This window comes from Protomyctophum parallelum, assembly GCF_964188405.1.
Source record: "Protomyctophum parallelum genome assembly, chromosome: 12".
Classification (NCBI taxonomy): domain Eukaryota; kingdom Metazoa; phylum Chordata; class Actinopteri; order Myctophiformes; family Myctophidae; genus Protomyctophum; species Protomyctophum parallelum.
The window spans coordinates 50,814,614-50,836,587 of record NC_139712.1 but is presented as its reverse complement, the minus strand read 5'-3'; the positions used below and the strand labels follow the sequence as shown (position 1 = coordinate 50,836,587).

General features: G+C 47.0%; 1 protein-coding gene across 1 annotated transcript in view; it reads right to left on the bottom strand.

The window, feature by feature from the left end:
* Window positions 1-21,974, bottom strand: part of odad2 (outer dynein arm docking complex subunit 2) — a gene marked incomplete at its 5' end in the record, with an annotated part of 96,255 nt that overhangs the window by 40,686 nt on the left and 33,595 nt on the right. Inside the window, 6 exons of the mRNA XM_083777823.1 lie at window positions 93-204; window positions 7,455-7,676; window positions 9,834-10,022; window positions 13,890-14,004; window positions 17,871-17,932; window positions 18,213-18,393. Coding sequence (XP_083633949.1) covers window positions 93-204; window positions 7,455-7,676; window positions 9,834-10,022; window positions 13,890-14,004; window positions 17,871-17,932; window positions 18,213-18,393 — 881 coding nt within the window. The remainder of the gene's footprint in view (window positions 1-92; window positions 205-7,454; window positions 7,677-9,833; window positions 10,023-13,889; window positions 14,005-17,870; window positions 17,933-18,212; window positions 18,394-21,974) is intronic.

Below are 21,974 nucleotides of genomic sequence, written 5' to 3'. Positions count from 1 at the left end.
GTAAGCTGGTGTTAAACATTTCACAGCAATGTCCAAAGCATCACTGATAAGAGAGACGTGGTGTTCGAGTGTTGTGGTTGGTTGTCATTAACCGTGTCGGGCCTTCCCGTTGAGAGCGCCCAGTCTGCGTCGGATGTTGGCCACGCAGCCTGCGGAGGCTTCCTGCAGCATCTCGTCTGTGGAGCACATCATGACCAGAAGGAGCTGCATGGAGGCAGAGAGGAACAGAGTTATCCATACCTCTACTTCATGTCTGAAAAGGTTGGCCATATGGCCTGCAGGCAAGGTGGCAGTTGTGTCCAGCCCACAGCTGCACATAATCCCAAACTGTAATGCACTATAAAAAAATATCCCAAGCATTAATTTAGCTATGACCCCTGTATGGTTTGTGAAATTCAGGATTTTATAGTGTGGCCACAAATATATACAGTGGCTACATTGTGACTGTCCTCAGCTCTGGTGGCATGTGTCCCAGTGTGTGTGTGTGTGTGTGTGTGTGTGTGTGTGTGTGTGTGTGTGTGTGTGTGTGTGTGTGTGTGTGTGTGTGTGTGTGTGCGTGCGTGCGTGCTTGCGCGCGTCTGTGTTCTGTATGTCCCATTATAACCATCCAAACCATGCCTCACTCGGCAAAGGAGTTACAGCTGTGAGCACACATGCTTCTGTAAGTTTGTTCAGATGAAAAGTCGAGCGTGGCAAGCTCAACGTTAAAAAACCTGAGCACCAACCACACCAGTCGACAGCCTCCCCACCGCTCCAAAGGTCACATTATTTCCGACTATTACTGGCTTGTATAACGGACCCTGTTTGATCTTATTGCAGAACACGATTTTTCTCTCTCCAGAAATCTCCAGCTTTGGGGATGCATTTTTTTTTTGGGCTACATAAAATTGTACATAAAAAAAAAAAGTTTGTATTCCTTTCAAAGAGTTACTCATTATATGGTCAGGATTATACTGTATATACATTCAAAGCCTATGCAGAGTAGCAAAAGAACCAACCAGTGGTTCTGGTACACTGCAGCGTGACATTGTTTATTCTATTTATTGTTTGACTTTTTTTTATTTAAATCTTGTGCAAAATGACTACACCAAGTTTGCGGGCGGTGGTCGGGCTGCATGAAAATGAAAGTAAATGCAAAGACAAACACTCTGGCAACGGACAGACCTAAATTTGTTCAATGTGTGCTCCCCCTCAGAGTGGCTCTCCTAAGCCACACTCGCAGTTATTTCGGATACTTTCTTATTTACATCAATAATGAACCACAAAAGGCAACATCAGGGCCCTACATGTAATGCTCGCAAAGCACCAAACACAAATTAGCCACTTATGTACCCTATATGTACACATTGTTGTGTGGAGGAAAAAAAAGGGCAAATCTACAAGATCACAATGTGAGCTTCCAGTTCCGCTATTTAATTTTAATTTATATTTTAGAAATCTCTTTTTTTTTGGACATTCATATATGATGACATGTCCACAATATGGACACCAGGTTGGGAAGTGGATTTAGTAGTTATGTAAACAAGTCCATTGTTCAGGCGGAAGGCCTCCAGCGGTACCACTTCAAATCCATGGGTGAATCCCTGCAATACAGTATGTACAGTAGACTGCACCACTGTACCACAGGAAATGAGTTCTCTCACCAAATCTCTCTAACACCTGACTCCCTGCATCGGGTTGGATTCAGTTGATCCAAGTTGAAAGATATTTCAAAGGATACTGATCTCTGTGATGCTGTTCTGAGTCTCTCTCCTTTGTCTCGCTCCCAGCCTCCTCCCCTCCCTCTCTCAGTCAGACCCCCCCCCCCCCCCACCCCCCTGACCACAGACACCAGATGTTGAGCCAGATAGGAAGTGATGAGATTCCATCGTCTGCATCATGCTAACAAACTGTCAAGTGTCAGCCTCTTCTAGGAATGATCCGCTTTACTATATACTGTGTATAGACGTGCCCCTTATCGCGCCTCGAACTCCCTTTATCTAACTGCGTTCTATGAAGCAGCTCACCGTGGCGCGCGCCCAGCCGGTCAGCTCCGCCCGAGGCACCACTCCAGACTCGTGTTTTCTCCTCAGGTTATCATCACGTGTCATCACGCCCGTTACGCACGGCGTAAGGAGGGAGCGGCCCGAGGTTCGAGCAGTGAACCCGCCGCACTCCATGTTACATGCAAAGACCTCAGAGAGGCTGCTCCGCACATTTCGTGTGGTTTGCGCCGAGCCAGGGAAGCAGGGAGAGGAGACATTCCCAGAATGTTCTGCTCAAAGATAAATAGTGAAAGGAAAACAGATGAAAGATGAGGCTGGCCATCTTCTTTTCCCCCGTGCATACAAGCACGGACGAACAGGCCCACAGACACAATGTACAGAGCAACCCACGAGAAGCTGAGAAAATATCATGGCTCTTCCTTGATTATAATCACGTAATTTCCTAGAAGGAAAAAAGGAAAGCACAGACCACGGATCTGTCTGAGTGCCTCTCAATGCCCTAGTGTCGGTGCAGTAGAGTAGTATGTCAAGAAGAGCTTTGGCAGCGGTTTTTATCCCACTTTCTAAATAGCATCCAAAACACCTCTGAAAACAAATTTAGTGCATCCACAGGCCCCAGAAAACATGCAGCTACCCGGGACAAGTCTCTTTTGTGAACGGAGAGGATGCCTGAGGACTGAGGACTGCCAGAGGGGGCTTTTTTTGCCAACCTCATAGCATGTTATTCAGAAGTCGCCAAATAAGGTCTCCCGAAGCGCACAGCTAAGCTAAGATAAGCGTCTCTCTCTCTCTGTGCAGTTTTTCTTCTTCTTCTTCTCCCTCTCCTGCACTCTTTCCCTCCCAGCTGGGATCCTCAAAGAATATAATACACCACTTGTTAGATTATTCCCCGATCGTGGTAACATGAACACTTTGCCCTGCGCTTGAGAAATGAATCGTCAAGTCTGGTCTGGGGTTTTTCTGCACTTCAGAGAGCTCCAGTGAGTCCTGACCTCCAAGAAGTGAGCATGAGGTTTAGAGGAGTGAGGGGCACAGTGCTGATGGCATGGGGGAGCTGCAGACATTGTTTTACGTACGTGCGTGCGCACACAACCCATCGCACATGGATGTGTTGCGGTGGATTAAATATGCGGTGTTGGGTTGCTTACTCCATGTGCACTAGGTTTGAATTCACTCCCTTCAGCACACAGACCCCCCATTCCTGGTCTGACAACCATTATGGCCCCGCCGGCCCCCCCTGGGCTGCAGTTACCATGTTTCAAGCTCCCCCGTGTCGGCAAACAGCACAAACAGACAGCAGTGTTTAGCTGGACGAGGGGAAGTTACTGAGGGAAGTCAAGGTAAACAACATTCCCTACAGCATCCAGTGAGCCAAAAGGCTGTTAAGCTGGTCTCCCTGTGTCTCCTGGGGAGAGGAGGAGGAGGAAGGAGATGGGGAGCATAAAATCAATGATTTTGAGGGGAAAGTTTCATTGTGATACTTTTTCAGTTTTAGGTCTGGAGCATCCCTGGCCTCTTTGGTATTCCTGCAGTGCAGATGTTGAGAACAGAGGCTCAAGGCATTACATTGGGTCTCTCATATAGATAATGAATGCACAGTAGTCAGAACAACAGAGCAGGTAGCACATGTCCTGCCTGTATCATCTGCTCACCACAGCCTCACCATCACCAGTCCTGCTACACAGACGGCATGACTAAGAGGAATCGTCTGAGATATTTCACATGTACCGACTGTACTTGAATTCACCTCGCTCTTGTTCGGTGTAATCGTTGCCCCCCCACCCCCCCCCCCCCCCACTGTCCACTCCCAGAGCATACTTGTAAGACAGGGAAAAGACAAAACAAAAGAAAAGGGGAAAACAAACAGTCATCGCACTGGGGCATAAGTGGGCTCATGGCAACAACAGTGCAAACGTTTTTCTCATTTAGATTAGTCACAGCCTAAAATACATACCAGGACCTGGCAACAGCCGTGCTCTGGAATACCTTCAGTTGAAAATTGCCAATAATTACCATCCGCATTTTGTAATTTACATCAATTTACTTCACAAAGCTTTTCTTATGAAAGAGGTTCTTTAATACAAAAAGCTGGCTAAAGCTGTCTACATGGATTTATGGTCTCGGCAAACAATCTCCAGTCTTCTGGAAGCAATGTAATGTGTAATGTGGAGGGGGGGGGGGGGGGGGAGGGCGTGTTGATTTTGTACGCAGGACAAAATAAAGCACATCCGTATAAAACTGTGAGATACCAAGTGTAGATGTCAAATCAAACGTGGAGAAATGTGTCTCTGATGCTACATTTCTTCACACTTCCTCTGGGAAAGCAAGCTGCCGCTGAGACCCTGTCCTGAACAAGGTTTGTTCTGAGAAGTCCAGCCGACGTTCTAGCAGCAATATATATCCAAAGATTTGTGCCGCATTTTCACGATTTAAAAAAAATAGCAGACCTACAAGCTCGTAGCGCGCCACTCGGTGGCGCGCTATGAGCTTATATATCTGCTATTTTTCAATAGCTAAAGTATAACATAATGCTTAGTTAAAATACAAAAAGGGGTTCCCGTTCAGAATGGGTTAATAAGCATCTATGCATGCCTTTTGAAACCAGCAAACAAGATCAAAAGACAAAATTAAGACTTGAGGCCAATTCTACAAATGCCTTCTAAAAACGTAGTTCTCACACTTTCAAGAAATTTCAAAAATAAATAAAGAAATAGCAGATGTACAAGCTCACCGCGCGGAATGAAGTGACACTTGAGCTTGTTGATCTACCATTATTGAATAGCAAACGCTAAAATCTAAAATAACAGATGCGTTCCCAGTTTTAAGATATACAGTACATTCAAAGATGTATTGCAACATTGCAATGTAAACATAATATTGCATAACATTAAACATTGCATATGATATATTATCACTATCATAAATAAATCTATAGTAATGACAAACCAATATTTAGGTAGTATGCATTTGCAACACTATTAGACTATTCCACAGTTTAAGAAAGCAATATACAGTAGCTGTGGCAAAAGTTTGAGACAGTGAAAGGGGACAGTAAAATAAATAAATAAATAACGAGGCGAGCATGGGACATTAATCTATTTTCCAGTGTGAAATACTTTGGTTTCAATGCTTAATTTCCTTTGCATGTCTTGGGGGACTAGGGGCTGTACAGCGTTTAGAGCGCTAGAGAGGAAAGTCACTTACACTTACGTATGCTGTACACTTACACTACGCAGCCTCCGACAACCAGAGAAAGCATTTGAAATCGCATACTACAGCACATAAGGGTAAATATGAGTCTTGAGAGCTTCTCACCGAGCATAGAAAGATTTCTTTTTTTGAAATATGGCCACAATAATACAAGAGGCAGTCTAGAACTTTACACCGGGCAATAAATTAAGGCGCACCGTACGATCTGGGCCCAGCGTTGGCCCTCGGTGAAGTCCACTCAGGGCCATTCCCGACTATAGGATATATTGTTTTAACACATTCTCCGCGGTGCTGATGCGTATATCACCAGGCTAAGCATTACAGAACAGGCTGAATGGTTCCCTCATTGGAGAGTGACAAGCCCTGGCTGTAATGTCTCCTTGGGGCTTAAGGCCAGGTATACACATCCCTCTGCAGTCCGGTCCTACTGAACAACGAGCCAGTCTGTGTTTTGTGTTTCCAAAGCGTCTGAGATTAGGGAACAAAATGGAAACGCTAGTGCAGTTACTTGGCCTTTCTTTAGTAATTAAGCTCTTTAAAAGTCCAAAAATATATTATGGAGTGGTGTTGAAACTCTGAACTGGTACATTAATAAGGGCAAACAGAGAGACAGATTAAAAAGGGTGGTATGCAGTGTGGATAGCAAGTGAAACACGCACGAGAACACACGCGCACAGTCGCACACACACACGTGCACACACACATACACACACACACACACAATGAGAGAGAGGGCCTGTCCAGTTGTTGTCGTGGCCCAAACTACAAAAACACATTCATCTTAACGACTTTTGCAAATTGGACATAACTCTTTCGGAACACCCAATGTTCAGTCCAGCTACCAATTATGGCTAGTGTTGAACCACATACACTGTAACAGCAGATCAAGCTAAAGTACACCATTAAATGAACATGGGAAAAAATATTTGGCTGCAACGGGCTAACCACTTCATAATTTATATCGCAGTTGTTATTGAAGAAAAAAAAAGGAACAATTTTAACTCTCTGTGGCTATACAGAAAGATTTCTCATGTGAAAATGTTTCTACGTAGGATGTGACCGAATTAGAGAACGAGCCAGTCATTTTTTCCCAAACATTGAATTATGGTACATGATCATCTGTGACAAGACATCAATTACAGGGTAATCTCAACGTAGAATCTCGACGTCCCTGTCAGGGACAAAACATAAACAAGCGGGCTGTGGAAAGAGCCCCGCAGCCTGAAGTGCATCTACAAAACAAAACAATGTCCTTCCCTTTTTTTCACTAACAGAGCTTTTGGAATTGCTCTGCATAATTATGACGAAGACATCTTCAAGAGATGCAGCTTTACAGGGGAGGGGGGGGGGGGGGAATTATCACAGGCCTTAACCCATTCTGACCTGAGATCAGATTCATACGAGGTTTCCACTGGACACACACTGGTCTGATTAACCCATTTTGACCAGAGATCAGATTCTGAAAATGTCTTCTACATCCTGACAGTTTTCTGAAAAAGCTATGTTTCTATGTCAGTCGTTTTCAGTCGATTTTTCAAAAATAGCAGACCTACATGCTCGTAGCGCGCCACTCGGTGGCGCGCTATGAGCTTGTAGATCTGCTATTTTTCAAAAGCTAAATTATAACATAATGTATGCGACACCAAAAGGGGTTCCCGCCCCAAAATGGGTTAAACATAACATTGTAATTATTTAGCGCTAAACAGCTCTGACCCTATTTATTCCTTGGCCTGAAATGTATCTGCATTCTAGCCCTGATGTCCATGAGGGACGGCCCCTTAGCAACAGTTACCCCCAGCTACAGGCCTTTGACTCGCGCTGTGATGGCATCTAGGGTCTACCGAGGAAGTGGCACTTCGCACACACTGAGCTGTTTGCTTTTCTGAATTCCCATGACAGCTAGAGAGCGGAGTCATGTTTCCGCCACCGAATAAAACGCACTTTGTTTTCTGCCTCATCGGTCAAAGGCTCTGAAAATAGTCACAGCTTCGAGTTTATTACTCAGTGTTCTTTCACACATGCTATAACAAGGCTGCTGGTGGTGATGGTGATGGGGGGGGGGGGGGGGGGGATTTTCCTCAATGCAATAACTATTTACTGTAGGCATTATAAAGAAATAAAAAAAACAACACTAAACCACAAGAAATTATAATTTATAATGACTTAATAGGGAAAACTATGCAGTGGTTGCATTTTGAACCTTTGTTGTATATGATTGTTGTGTTGTTGGCGTAATAAAATCAAAGTATAGCGACTGACCTTGACGACGCCATTCTGGTGCATGGTGATGCAGTTGCTGGGGTCCTTGGAGAGCTGGAACAGGGCCTGAGCCGTGGCCCGGTGGACGGAGCCGTCCGTGGACCGGAGGTAGTGGACCAAGGGCGCCACGGCGCCCGCCTCCCCGAACGACGCCCGGTTGCTGCCCCACAGGCAGCAGCAGGCGATGGCTTCGGCCAGGTGGAGACGCAGCCCGTCATCGGTCTGTTTGGACGGAAAGGGGGGACAGTAAGCTAATGGCCGCCGGAGACAAACCTCTAGTCTAAAGGGGGGACAGTAAGCTAATGGCCTCTGGAGACAAACCTCTAGTCTAAAGGGGGGGGACAGTAAGCTAATGGCCTCTGGAGACAAACCTCTAGTCTAAAGGGGGGGGACAGTAAGCTAATGGCCTCTGGAGACAAACCTCTAGTCTAAAGGGGGGGACAGTAAGCTAATGGCCTCTGGAGACAAACCTCTAGTCTAAAGGGGGGGGGACAGTAAGCTAATGGCCTCCGGAGACAAACCTCTAGTCTAAAGGGGGGGGACAGTAAGCTAATGGCCTCTGGAGACAAACCTCTAGTCTAAAGGGGGGACAGTAAGCTAATGGCCTCTGGAGACAAACCTCTAGTCTAAAGGGGGGGGGACAGTAAGCTAATGGCCTCTGGAGACAAACCTCTAGTCTAAAGGGGGGGGACAGTAAGCTAATGGCCTCTGGAGACAAACCTCTAGTCTAAAGGGGGGGACAGTAAGCTAATGGCCTCTGGAGACAAACCTCTAGTCTAAAGGGGGGGGACAGTAAGCTAATGGCCTCCGGAGACAAACCTCTAGTCTAAAGGGGGGGGACAGTAAGCTAATGGCCTCTGGAGACAAACCTCTAGTCTAAAGGGGGGGGACAGTAAGCTAATGGCCTCCGGAGACAAACCTCTAGTCTAAAGGGGGGGGACAGTAAGCTAATGGCCTCCGGAGACAAACCTCTAGTCTAAAGGGGGGACAGTAAGCTAATGGCCTCTGGAGACTAACCTCTAGTCTAAAGGGGGGGACAGTAAGCTAATGGCCTCTGGAGACAAACCTCTAGTCTAAAGGGGGGACAGTAAGCTAATGGCCTCCGGAGACAAACCTCTAGTCTAAAGGGGGGACAGTAAGCTAATGGCCTCTGGAGACAAACCTCTAGTCTAAAGGGGGGGACAGTAAGCTAATGGCCTCTGGAGACAAACCTCTAGTCTAAAGGGGGGACAGTAAGCTAATGGCCTCCGGAGACAAACCTCTAGTCTAAAGGGGGGACAGTAAGCTAATGGCCTCTGGAGACAAACCTCTAGTCTAAAGGGGGGGACAGTAAGCTAATGGCCTCCGGAGACAAACCTCTAGTCTAAAGGGGGGGACAGTAAGCTAATGGCCTCCGGAGACAAACCTCTAGTCTAAAGGGGGGGACAGTAAGCTAATGGCCTCCGGAGACAAACCTCTAGTCTAAAGGGGGGGACAGTAAGCTAATGGCCTCCGGAGACAAACCTCTAGTCTAAAGGGGGGACAGTAAGCTAATGGCCTCCGGAGACAAACCTCTAGTCTAAAGGGGGGGACAGTAAGCTAATGGCCTCTGGAGACAAACCTCTAGTCTAAAGGGGGGGGACAGTAAGCTAATGGCCTCTGGAGACAAACCTCTAGTCTAAAGGGGGGGGACAGTAAGCTAATGGCCTCTGGAGACAAACCTCTAGTCTAAAGGGGGAGGACAGTAAGCTAATGGCCTCCGGAGACAAACCTCTAGTCTAAAGGGGGGACAGTAAGCTAATGGCCTCTGGAGACAAACCTCTAGTCTAAAGGGGGGGGACAGTAAGCTAATGGCCTCTGGAGACAAACCTCTAGTCTAAAGGGGGGACAGTAAGCTAATGGCCTCTGGAGACAAACCTCTAGTCTAAAGGGGGGGACAGTAAGCTAATGGCCTCCGGAGACAAACCTCTAGTCTAAAGGGGGGACAGTAAGCTAATGGCTAAAGGGGGGGACAGTAAGCTAATGGCCTCTGGAGACAAACCTCTAGTCTAAAGGGGGGACAGTAAGCTAATGGCCTCTGGAGACAAACCTCTAGTCTAAAGGGGGGGACAGTAAGCTAATGGGGGGGACAGTAAGCTAATGGCCTCTGGAGACAAACCTCTAGTCTAAAGGGGGGGGACAGTAAGCTAATGGGGGACAGTAAGCTAATGGCCTCCGGAGACAAACCTCTAGTCTAGAAACTACCAGCTCAGCTCTACTAACGTCTCTCTGCCACAGACCCTTTGGCAACACACTATCAGCTTTCTCCTCATTAGTGAGATTTACGCTATGGTGAAAATAGAAAATGGTGCCGTAAAGGAAAAACCTTGCTGTTTGTCTCCTGTGGCGAGGTATACTTACTGTGTTAGTGAGCTTGGCTAGCATCGGGACGACCCCGTGATCGGTGATGACTGCCAGATTCTCCCCGTCTTTGGCTATTTTGGCGATGGCGGCACAAACACTCGCCAGCACCTCTTTGTTTGTTGACTTCAACAAATTAACAATCAGTTCCAATCCACCGACGAAGGAGCGCACCATTTCCCCTGCATCCTAAAAGGCAAAGGGTCTGTTATTAGCTGGTGTTCTCACTAAGTGACAACGAGGGGCTGAGGCTGGAATTGGCAAAGAAATGGAAGGGGGGGCATGCAAGGGCATCTAAGCGGAGAAAACAAAAGACACATACAAGTAAAGAAAATAGAGGGGGCTTTTCATCAGTCCAAGAAACAATTAAAGTCCCATCATTGCAGTCCAATCAGAGAGGTACGGTACAGAGCCATGGCTCTGCGCTGCTTTACACAGAATGGAAAAAGGCTGTCATCAATGCAAGGCTGTCCCAATCCATCTATCATCAGGCATGCGCAGCAACTCTGTTCCAATCTGTCTAGGGATGTCTCACTGTACGCACTGCAGCAGAGCTGTCATTTGGTTGTGTACAGTACGACATGGGGACGAGAGTCTTTTGACATCTCTGTCAAGCTGTTGTCGTCTCACCCTCAACTTGTCACATCGAACATAGCATTAGAGCTTAGAGTAATGGCATTCAAAGCCTGTGCCCCGACCTGACGACGCAGTGCGACGATTGGTTCATGACTTGTGGAGTTCATGGCACCAGGATGCCTTGTGGGTACCACAGGACTCTCAGCCACTTATGGGGCCGTTGCCTTTGCGCGCCAAAAGGCTGGTGGCGAGTGCTGAGGGAACCACAGCGGAAGAAGTGGGCACTGGACGCTGCCTTTAGTATGGCTTGGCACATCGCGGCCGCTGTTTTAAATCACAACTCCGCCATATCGCCAGCCCGCCAAACAGGGAGGAATACATAAAGGTGGCTGACTCTGTAATGTTCAATGCTATGAAAATAGCACAGATTTCATTTTCTCTCCCGAAAGCATATGCAATTATAGATGAGCGAAAGTCAAATCACAAAGCACGCTTAATTTGAGTCCATTTCGACATCAATCTAAATGTCCAATACTGACGTATGACACAGTGCGATTCAGGACAGTAAACACGACATCGACGTGTGTACTGTGCTTTTTAATCGACGTGTGTACTGTGCTTTTTAGAATGGTCGTGTGTACTTGTGCTTTTTCGTTCCTCAGCCCTTTTAAAATAGGCGGCCGCCGTCGACAGGGATTTGAGGAAATGCACTGTTGACAAAGACCAGGTCTGGATGTGTGGTTTTGCTGTACGGGCTATACTTTGGGAGAGCTGGATGTGCTCTTCTCACTCCACAGAGAGAGAGAGCACCAGAGCTGAGATGCGGCCCAGCCGTATATACAGGGGTCTATGGGTTCTGTGATGCTGTGCCAGAGGATGGGGCGTGTGCTCATGGGGGCCCCAGGGGCAATAAGCAGCCTGACCCCCTACCCCTACCCCCCACCCCAGCCGCAACACGCACAGGAAGCCCTTCCTCAGGAATACTGATGACGGCCAGGCCGGGAGTCCCAGCGACAGAGGAAGTGCTCTCAAGCCACCAGCTGCGGCGGACCAGCCAGCATCTCTTTCAAGGAGCTGGACTGGCCCCCAGATCTATGAAAACCACAGCATTATGAGGCTGCACACGGAAAGGCATCTCTCACCCAGTTCCCCCGAGTCTGTGGTCCTCTTACCCCGTTACAAATCAGAAACACATCATCCGCTGTTGGGAGGCATAATATAGAAGTCTGTCATAGAAAGCTAACGTGGCCCTTTTTCTCTTGCTAATCAGACATGTAGCAATTTAATTAAATTAGTAATTTAATTTCACCCGTGGTTTATCCAATATTAATTCATAATTATATTCGATTGACCCAAATCCACCCACACTGTGGTTACCCGCGGCAACTGCATCTAAAACAGCAATCCGCACATGTACAGCATACACCCAGGTACTGTACTATGTAAAAAAAAAAAAAAAAAGGTCAGGCATACAAAGTTCATATTGTCCACAAAATTGAAAAACAAAGCATAATTGACTGCAGATATACAGTACTTAGCCGTAGAGTGGCCTGGGCTAGAACAGCGTGTCTGTGCCGTTCTTTCATGCAATCAGGCCTACTGTACAGCAGAGCATACATATGCATTATATTAGAGAAAATAAAATAAAAACTAATCTGGCATCCAAAGTTCATTATTGTCCACAAACTAAAACTAATTGACTGACCCATAAGCACTTACAGTATGTGAATAATGACATGTGGATTTAAGTAGAGTGGTCCGTGCTAGAGCTGCCTTTGTCCGTGTGTGCTCGCATGCATGCCATGCATGGGTGTGTGTGTGTGTGTGTGTGTGTGTGTGTGTGTGTGTGTGTGTGTGTGTGTGAGTTGTACGGAGCATCCAGCAGATGCATTTATAGCATGGGTCTCTCATAAATCCACGCTGGAGCTGCTAACTCAAACCACATGTTTTTTAGTTTTTTTTATCTAAATAACTACTGCACCAAAAGGCGGCTGTATCAGGTTCCCCGGCTCGACGGGCAAAGAAAAAGCAGCGCTGTTTAGCTCTTGTCATTGCCCCCCATCTCCGAAAAATCACCCGAAGAGCTTCAAGAGCATGTACATGCATTTCCCTCACAATTGGCCCGATGACGTCCAGACAAACATTGTCAAACTTTGTTAGTGTTCAATAGTGGGCCCGCCGCCGCCGTCCTCCGGTGCCTCCCATATGGTCCCATTTTTCGCCACACTTCTGGGGGCGAAGAAATTCCAGCCCCGGTGAAAAAAGGTTCCAATCCTCGAGACACCTGCCTGGGCCCAAATATATCCGTTTAAACTTAACCAGATTGTCCCACTGACAAGCTGTTTACCTTAATCACGGCGATAATCTAATAGAACATACGTTGCGTTTGCATTTGGAAATTATACGAGCTCTCTGGGGATGAAAGGCCCTCAGACATCTGAGTGAAATGAGAGCTGATTGACAGCAGCGCTGTGTGACGCTGGGCCACACGCTGGGAGAGGAGGGGCCAGGCAGGCCACGGGGGGCTTTGAGGGGGCAGAGTATCAAAGGGAATACGTGATAATATTACACTTCAATATTACACAGGAACACCAACCCAACATCTTAACAACATCTGTTTTTCTATTAGCAGCTTTCATCTATTCTAAGGCTCCTCGAACAGTTATTCTATTTAAAAATGACAAAAACTTAAGATGATTATTACTTCCTGTGAAGACATGCTGCATGCGGCCGATGACAGCGGTATTTAGGAGGACACGGTGACCTTTTTAATCTTTTTTTTGCGAGCGCCTGTTTTTCTGTGTGCTTAGCGGCGGCTTGCATCCTGCGGCGGGGTTAAAGGAGAGGCCGTCTGTCACCCAGTGTGCTGTGATGCGAAGCTGCTGCCTGCTTTGTGTTCCTCTGTACACGGTAAAACCCTCAGTTACAGGGTTAGGTTAGTTATCTCAGAGTGTACAAATACCACCAAATAGACCCACAGGCGTAAGGGTCCAATTGGTTCCATTCGTATACTCTCCCTTAACAGTTGATGATTTGAGTGTGTTTAGGGAGGTTTTTCTTCAGCTGAGGAATCAGAAGCCGTGCAACAGGATATTACTCTGAATCTCTCTCTTCCCCCAGTGCCTGCTTCCTTGACACGAGTGTGCCAAGGACTAAGGAGGCGTCTCTGCTTCGTATTAGCCCCAGGGTTCATGTAAGCCCTCCAACCGACACAACTCTGCCCCTGTGAAACCCTCTCAGTAGCAAGGCTACAGAGGTTGCAGGCTTTGGAGACAAGAGCGCCGATATAAGCAGGCTTTCTCTTGGGGCGAGTACAAACCTGCCCACATGATCCTTGAAGTGACAGGAACTGCTGCAGACTCATTTAATTTACAGTGCACACGTGTGCCCGCTTCACTTTGCACAGACAGAAGAGAAAATTAAACTATAGAAGACAGATGTGCTTCGACGAGTGAAAAGTGCCCGGCGTTTCACTCGTACCTTTGCATTCTCGATGCACGGACAAATGGCCCATGCAGCGCTGGCTTGAACATCTGCATTGGGGTTCTTCAACAAGGACCAGAGCAGACGTACTCCATCCAGGCTGTCAATGATCCTGGAAGGAGAAATGGAGAGACAGCGGGAGGGGAGTGGAGAGGAGGGAGATTAAAGAAAAGTAATGAACACGTAAAACCATAAGAATGACTTGACCGCGAGCCCACGGCGTTAGAACACAGCCATTACTCTGACACTACCAATCAAACACTCAGGACAGTCAGTCCGTGTTCAACCGTTATTTCATTCTTTTCTCTTTGTGAGTGTGCCTATTATCGCGGCCATTTCTCCTCAAGTGTTCTTTGACCATATCGGCATGCTCCAGTGCAGGCCTTGAACAGCCGTTACTGAGCCGGATCAAAGGAGCCATCCATTTAAAACATGGGCTTTCCATCACGGCCCGCCTTGATCCCTGTAGGCTGCAGTTCTCCTCTGCTAGCCCTGAAGCTCACCCACTGTCGGCCCAGTCCAGCGATGCTCGGGGCCACAGGTTTACATGGTGTACATATGTGTGTGTGTGTGTGTGTGTGTGTGTGTACTAGTCCATACATGCATTTATATTTAGTAACCGAGACAAACTCATACTGTATACCATTTACATGGTGGTGGGCTTGTTTTTCAACCCGGGCAAAAGAAAAAAGAGAGAGAGAGAGAGAGCGAGAGAGAGAGAGAGAGAGAGAGAGAGAGAGAGAGAGAGAGCGGGGACCTCTCTCCAAATCAAACAGAGCCAGAGACAGGTCTCTCTATATTTCATTGGTTCCGAGCGTAGTTTACTCAAAGCGCGAGCAGTATTTCATGCTCGCATACATGACTGTAGTCGGGGGGCTGCCGTCGGGAGTCTGGGAACGCAAAAAGAATTACGCCACAGTACGCCCGTTGTCTGGTATAAATAACATGTAACGTGTTCCCCATGTGTGCTTCCACCAACAAGGTCGACATTGAATGCTGTCATAATTGCTTAAACACTCCCTAATCACGGTATCTCCGTGACTGGCAACGAGCGAGCACTCGGCGGAGACGTGACGTCCCCCCCACACGCGCACGTGCGCACACACACACACACACACACACACACACACACACACACACACACACACACACACACACACACACACACACACACACACACACACACACACACACACACACACACACACACACACACACACACACACACACACACACACGCCATCTGTCTTCCGTTTGCGCATAAATCAGTCTGAGGGCTGTGGGGGTGGGGGGTCTGGTTGTGAGGGGGTGTGGGGGGGTGGGGGGTCTGGTTGTGAGGGGGTGTCATAACACAAGGTTCCAGCCTCTCAAAACCAGCCGGCGAAAAACAGAAACAAAATACAAGCCGCCGCCAAAATACAAGCCGCCAAAATACTATGCGGGCCCGCCAAAATACTGTACAGGACCTCCGTCCGTCCCTCCCAAAAGAAGCAGGTATGAAACCCATTAACCCATTCTGACCTGAGATCAGATTCATACAAGGTTTCCGCCGGACACACACTGGGTCTGATGAACCCATTCTGACCTGAGATCAGATTCTAAAAATGTCAGTCGCTCTTCGATTTTTCAAAAATAGCAGACCTACAAGCTCGTAGGTCTGCTATTTTTCAATAGCTAAAGCATAACATGATGCCGACACCAAAATGGGTGCCCGCCGGTCAGAATGGGTTAAGAGGATGAAGATGCAGCTGACAGTGATGGATTGGCGAGGGGGGACCGCAGAGCCCCCGGAGGCGTTCAGCGATGCATGTTCCTCTCTGTAGCTACACGGGCATTTGTCTGTCTCAGGAAACGCTACGTTATTAAATTGCGCTGGTCTTACCGGTTCGGGAAAAAGAAAACAAACATTGTTTTATTTGTGTAATTTTTCTTTTCCCCCCCCATTTCCTCCCCATAACGTTGGAGTTGCCAAACCGCCCTACAGAGTCTACAGCGGTCCCTGTCACCCCCTCACTGTTGGTCTTGGGAAGGGTGCAGACAACCACATGAATCCCTCTTTACACATGATGTCGCCAGCCACTTCTTTCTACCTGACGACCCAACGACCCTGTAGGAAAGGAGTCACTAGTGCAGCGAAACGGAAACAGAGTTTTACACAGATTTGTTCCGCTGGCGAAAGCTGAAGTAATCATGTTTTCGGGTAGTCCGTCCGTCCGTCCGTCCGTATTCTGTAATGTACAGTACAGTACAACCGTCTGTCCCAACCTTGTGAACGCAATACTTCTCAGGAATTCCTTCCAAATTTGGCACAAACAAACCCACAGATGAACTGAATGAATTTGGTGGCCAAAGCTCAAATGGCCTCCACGGGCAAAAGCCGTGGCTGGAAAGGCAAATTTTCACTTGGACATAAATCCAACATCCTGCTTAATAGGTTTACAGTATATGTCAATCCCAATGTCCACCCTAAGGCCTAAGCCCTGAACCATCACAGACTTAATTGATGTCACCTGGTGAGTGCGTGAGTGCACGGGGAGAGGCAATGAGAGCTTTGCCTAAAACTACAATTGATGCCTTCTGTAAAGTCTGCACTACATTATATGAGCATGAACAGAGATGTAAACTGCGACTAATTGGCAGGAGCATGCAGCCGCCATGCAGTCTTTTTTCTGCAGCGGGGGTGGACAGTAATGTGCAATGCAAAGCCAACGCTTTCGCTGGCATACTGTTCTACTGTACTGTACTGTCAGGTGGTGCGTTGAGATTGGAATTTTGTCACTGTTGTCGCAGCACAACACATTATGCAAACACCGTCATCATCGTTTGTTGGCAAACTAAACGACTCAATCGCAAAAAGCAAAAAATGACAACACTGGACCGGGGCAGGAAACAATCAAATGTGAGTTATGTTAATTGCTTAGCAAATGACTGTACACGCTCATGTCTCAAAATAAGCCCTTTGCCACAAGATGCCGAAAAAGCCCCTGTGGAAGTCGCAACTTTCTGTCCACAGCTAAGTGTAAACGCCTAAAGATTACAAGGCCTCGGCCTAAATATACATGTCGTGAGAAAACATGGGGAAACACGACTGTGGAATGATCAGGCTGTCTGTAAAACACTTCTCTTTGTTGAAGCTGAATCTCCCGCAGTTAGTGGCTGAGACAGCCTTATTTTGTCCAAACACGCTGGACTCTTTTTTTATTGCACCCCTGCGGTTCCACTCCCCCCACAAGCACGTTATTCTGACACACACAACAGTGTTAACGGCCAGCTCAGAGCGTGCACTCAGACGCGCAGAGCATCGACTTGTGTCCAGTGTTAATTAAAAGAGGGTCCCGGAGTCCATAACAGCCCCATAAAAAACAATTAGATTCAGATGGGGACGGACGGTGCAGTCAGTGTTGTGCAGTGCTTTGCGGCCGCGGGGAGAGGAGGAACATGGACTGGGAGTGTAATGTTCGCTGTGCTTTTTCCAGCACACGAGGTCTTGGACGGGGCCTTAAGTTATGCTCCCCTGACCACCTCCCGTCCCTGACGATGACCGCGGAGCTACAGTAAAACACTGGGGCTCTCACCACAAGCATATTCATTCGCAGCAGGTACAATAAACAAAGCCTTTAAAATCTGTCATTATGCCGCGGATGAAAGAGGACCCTACCTGTGTAATTACACACTAAAATAACTGTTTTAAACCGTTTTAATTTTATAATATTGGGATGTGGTGACTTAAATGGTACCATCTTTGATCTGGGAAATTATGTCACTGTCCTGTCATAACACATGATCCTGTTACACATTCAGGACTATACTGTATGTTTGGACCTAGTTCAGTAATGTTCTAGGTAAGCCGCCGGTCATCTATTAAAGAATTACTTGTGAAAACACTGCTGTGTGTGTTCGTACGAGTGTGTGGCAGGAGAGAGAGAGCAGTGTAAACCTTCGCCTAGCTCTGTATGTTTGAAGGAAGAGATTACTCACGCCATGTTCTCCATCTCTGTGGCACAGGCGCCCACCGCCTTCGTCACATTCACAAGCAGCGCCTTGATGATATGAACAATGGGAGAGAGAGAGAGAGAGAGAGGGAGAGAGAGAGAGAGAGAGAGAGAGAGAGAGACAAAACAAACAATAAGCCAAAAGGTTTTCAGATAGATGTTTAAGTGTATGTGTGTGCGTGTGTGCATGTGTATGTATGTGTGTGTGAGAGAGTTAAATGTTTTACTTTCTGTTTTTGTCATGTTGTCGTGATGTTTTAATGTCTTGCATGTGCACACCGTTCCATTACATAAACAAAATAAAGAAGTAGTGAAGTAAAATCCTTACCTGGTTGGTTCCCGTGAGCAGGTTGACCAGAGGCCGGATGCCTCGACACTGGCGGATGGTGTCTCGGTTGGCAGGAACCTGGGCACACTCCCCCAGAGCCCCTACCACGTTGACCAGCACCTCCTCAGGCTGATCTGTGAGCAGACCGACCAGCTTCTCCAGGGCTTTGTACTCCTGGAACCTTAAGGAGAGAGAGGGGGACAGGGGGTGTCAGTACCTGAAACCTTAAGGAGAGGGGGTGTCAGTACCTGAAACCTTAAGGAGAGGGGGTGTCAGTACCTGAAACCTTAACAGTTTGACTGTTTTACACGCTTAACCCGCATTTTAATCAACCCCCCTTCACTGCCGAGATTGTTGTATTACCTTTAGAGCATACGCTGAATTATTTGGGCTTTTAATCTGCGAAAATCCAGCAAAAAAAGCTCCCGTGGTTTGTTATGATCCGAGCGTATCATCCACCATCTTGGTGCACCCGGAAGACGCACACAAGACTCATCTCAATGAGGCGTTGCACCCCATGCATTTCCATTGGCCTCAATTTCCCAGAAGCCCTAGCAGCCCACAGCATGTGACGATTTCCGGTTTCGTCATCAAAACGAAACCATCTATTCTCTATCTCTGCGACGAAGACGGATTTTCTTTTTATTTATTACAATACAGCGGATTAAACACATAAAACAAAAGGCGGGTATAGCGGGTTTGGCAGCGACATTAACCTGGAGTAATCCATTCCCGGCACGGAAACTGTTTTAAGGAGAGGAGGGGGTGTCAGTGATTCAGCCTTTATAGAGTGACATCATCATCAAGCCCGGAAGTTATGCAGGAACGACAAAAAAAAGTAACTACTTCCTGGCCTTGACAGCCCATTCATCCAAACAGAAGATTTGATTGCATTAAACGACGTTAAACAATATTAAACTGACTTTGTCACTCGATTTGCCGTTCCCTTTATGCATGTGCATACCCTCTATACTCTCGCAAGTCAAGTTGAGGCAATGTCAGTTCTGGACCCGACACGGTGTGGTTTATTTGGTCTAGAAATAATTTGTGTAGGTATCGTTTATTTTGATGGAGAGGTCTGTGAGAAAAATAAAGGGAAGCTCCGCACACTCAGATCTGCTGCACAATCAATGTATTTATTTAGCAAGATTTCGGTCTACTGACCTCCTTCAGGCTGAAGGAGGTCAGTAGACCGAAAGCTTGCTAAATAAATACATTGATTGTGCGCAGATATCTGAGTGTGCGGAGCTTCCCTTTATTTTTCTCATGTTCCCTTTGTGGCTCCAGCACCTCTCTTAAGTTTTTTCAGCGGATGAGCGGTGGTTCTTTTTACATTTTTGATGGAGAGGTCTGTCAGAATACTCTGGGTGGTTGGTGTTATACTGAAGACAGAATGGGCTGGGGGGAGGCCAACGCTCCATTCGTTTCGCTCTCAACGGAACAAAAAGCTGCTTTGCATGCAAGACTTTTTAGTTTTTATATCACCTAAGAACGAGGCAGGTGCGCCAACAGTGAGGCCTTAAAGGACCACTTCACCACTTTTCAACCTATCTTCATATAATAGGTCCTCACTAATAATCATGATAAAATGGCACGATTTCTTTCTACTCAGTCTGTGTCTCATATAGGAGGGCTGTGGGCAGTTTAGAAACCGTCTTCCAGTGACATCATCATTAGGCAGATTTCTTTTTAAACAAGATTCTTTTACAATAATGTTTAGATTTTCATTATCGTGAGAACGATGGCTTCCATTTTCGCATTGCAACTTTTCAGGACTTTAGAAAGCCTGCAGTTTCTATTAGCTTGTATTCCCCATCGATGATGTCACTGGAAGACGGTTTCTGAACTGCCCACAGCCCTCCTATGAGACACAGACTGAGTAGCCATTTTTTCATGATTATTAGTGAGGACCTATTATATGAAGATAGGTTGAAAAGTGGTCCTTTAAGCCCGAGCAAAGCGGAGCCAGGCGACCAAGTGCCAGCACAGAGCGCCCGACGGCTTTGCATGTTGACAAGCTTGCCGTCCGAGTTGGCAAGCTGGGGTGGACAGAATAGGTAGTTAACCTGTTCCAGTGCTCAGAGGCGGTTTAGGGGCAGCCCTCGTTTCGTTCTCAACTGCATGTTTTTACCACGTTTTACATCACTTGAAGATAAGGGCGGGCGTTCCAAATGTTTGTCTTGTGGAATGTTGATATCTTTCCCGAGTGTACTAGTGAAGTTGCAAATGTCCTGTTTTTTCCCCCCCCCAACATATAATACAGATAATTCATAGGTTCTCTGACAAAGAATCAGTAAACAGCCACAAATGGTGCCATTTGGCCACATGAAACACACAACAGCAGCAGCAGCAGCAACAACAACAACAACAACAACAGTGTAGGAGCTGGGTTGTGCAGGTCGTCGGCTGGCATTGGCACAGCTCATTGACACAACAGTAGCAGAGAGGCAGTGTTCCCATGCGGCTCCTCGCAGCGCGCCCCCACATGTACTTTGCATGACCGAGGCTCAGCTGTGGCTTGGCAACGCACACTCTCTGTTTTGCTGCAATATTGCATTGTTTTGCCAGCGCTATAAGAGCAGTAAACTACAGTAAACATTTAAGAGGGATATATGTGCGGTTGCAAAAGAAAAACCCCAACAAACCTCTGATGTACGGTTAGGTTTTCTACGGCGGCTTTTTATTCACGGTTACGGTTAGCTGGCAGGCCGGCCGGGTCCGTAGACCATCGTAGAACGTGTCCAAAGGTCATTTGGTTTCGGTCAGGGTCCTCTGAAACACAGCGTATTCTTGCAAAGTGAAAACCCTGCTAATGAAGAGCACGTCTGCCAAAGTGAAATTCACAGAGGGGGAAAAAAAGAGAAAACAATGGTTTTCCTATGCCGGCCACCGAAGTGCCATCTGCATTGCACTATGGTAGAAATTATCTTGTAATCTTGCACATAACTTTTGATAAATGAACGACTAAGTTATGTCTATTTTTCTAAAAGCCCCAAATCCCAACCCAAGCTTAATTACGCGATGGCAGCAGTTTGCCTCGAGCAGCCCGTCCTCCAAACACTGGGCCTCATACAATTGGAAGCTGTTATTAAAAGCCTTGTCGGAAGACGCACGAACCACAGTTTGGCTTCGGAGCGGTGCCTTTTTTTGAATGATTGATTGTCTTCTTCTCTTTCTGCCATTCATCTGCTACTGTAAGACTTTAACCCATTTAGACCTTGAGGCAGATTCTAAAAAAAAATGTCTTCTAAATCCTAAAACTTTTCTGAAAAACCTATGTTTCTATGTCAGTGGTGGTCAAACCTTTCCATGTCAAGGTCCACCATAATTATCCGTATTTGGCTGCGGACGCCCATCTGAAAATATGTAGTTCCAGCCTAGGGACCCCCCAGGGACCCCCAGGGACCCCCCAAAAGATTTGACTTGAAATTTTCCGCTCTGAAAGAATATATATATATTCAAAGATTTGCGCCACATTTTCCCAATTTTAAAAAAATAGCAGATCTACAAGCTTGCCACGCTACAAGCTGCCATTTCTCAATAGCTAAAGTATGACATAATGCTTCAAACCCCAAAATGATCCCGTCCTGAATGAGTTAACTGATGGTGCCGAGAGCTAAAATGCTGCCCTCTATGCCAGCCAGTGTGTTTAGGAGAGCCCCGGGTGAATGAAAGGCATCATTTTCAGGGACCCGGAGCAGAGAAGGAGACGGGATTAGAAAACATCTCAAACCGAACTCGTGCATTAGAGGTGACCTGCAG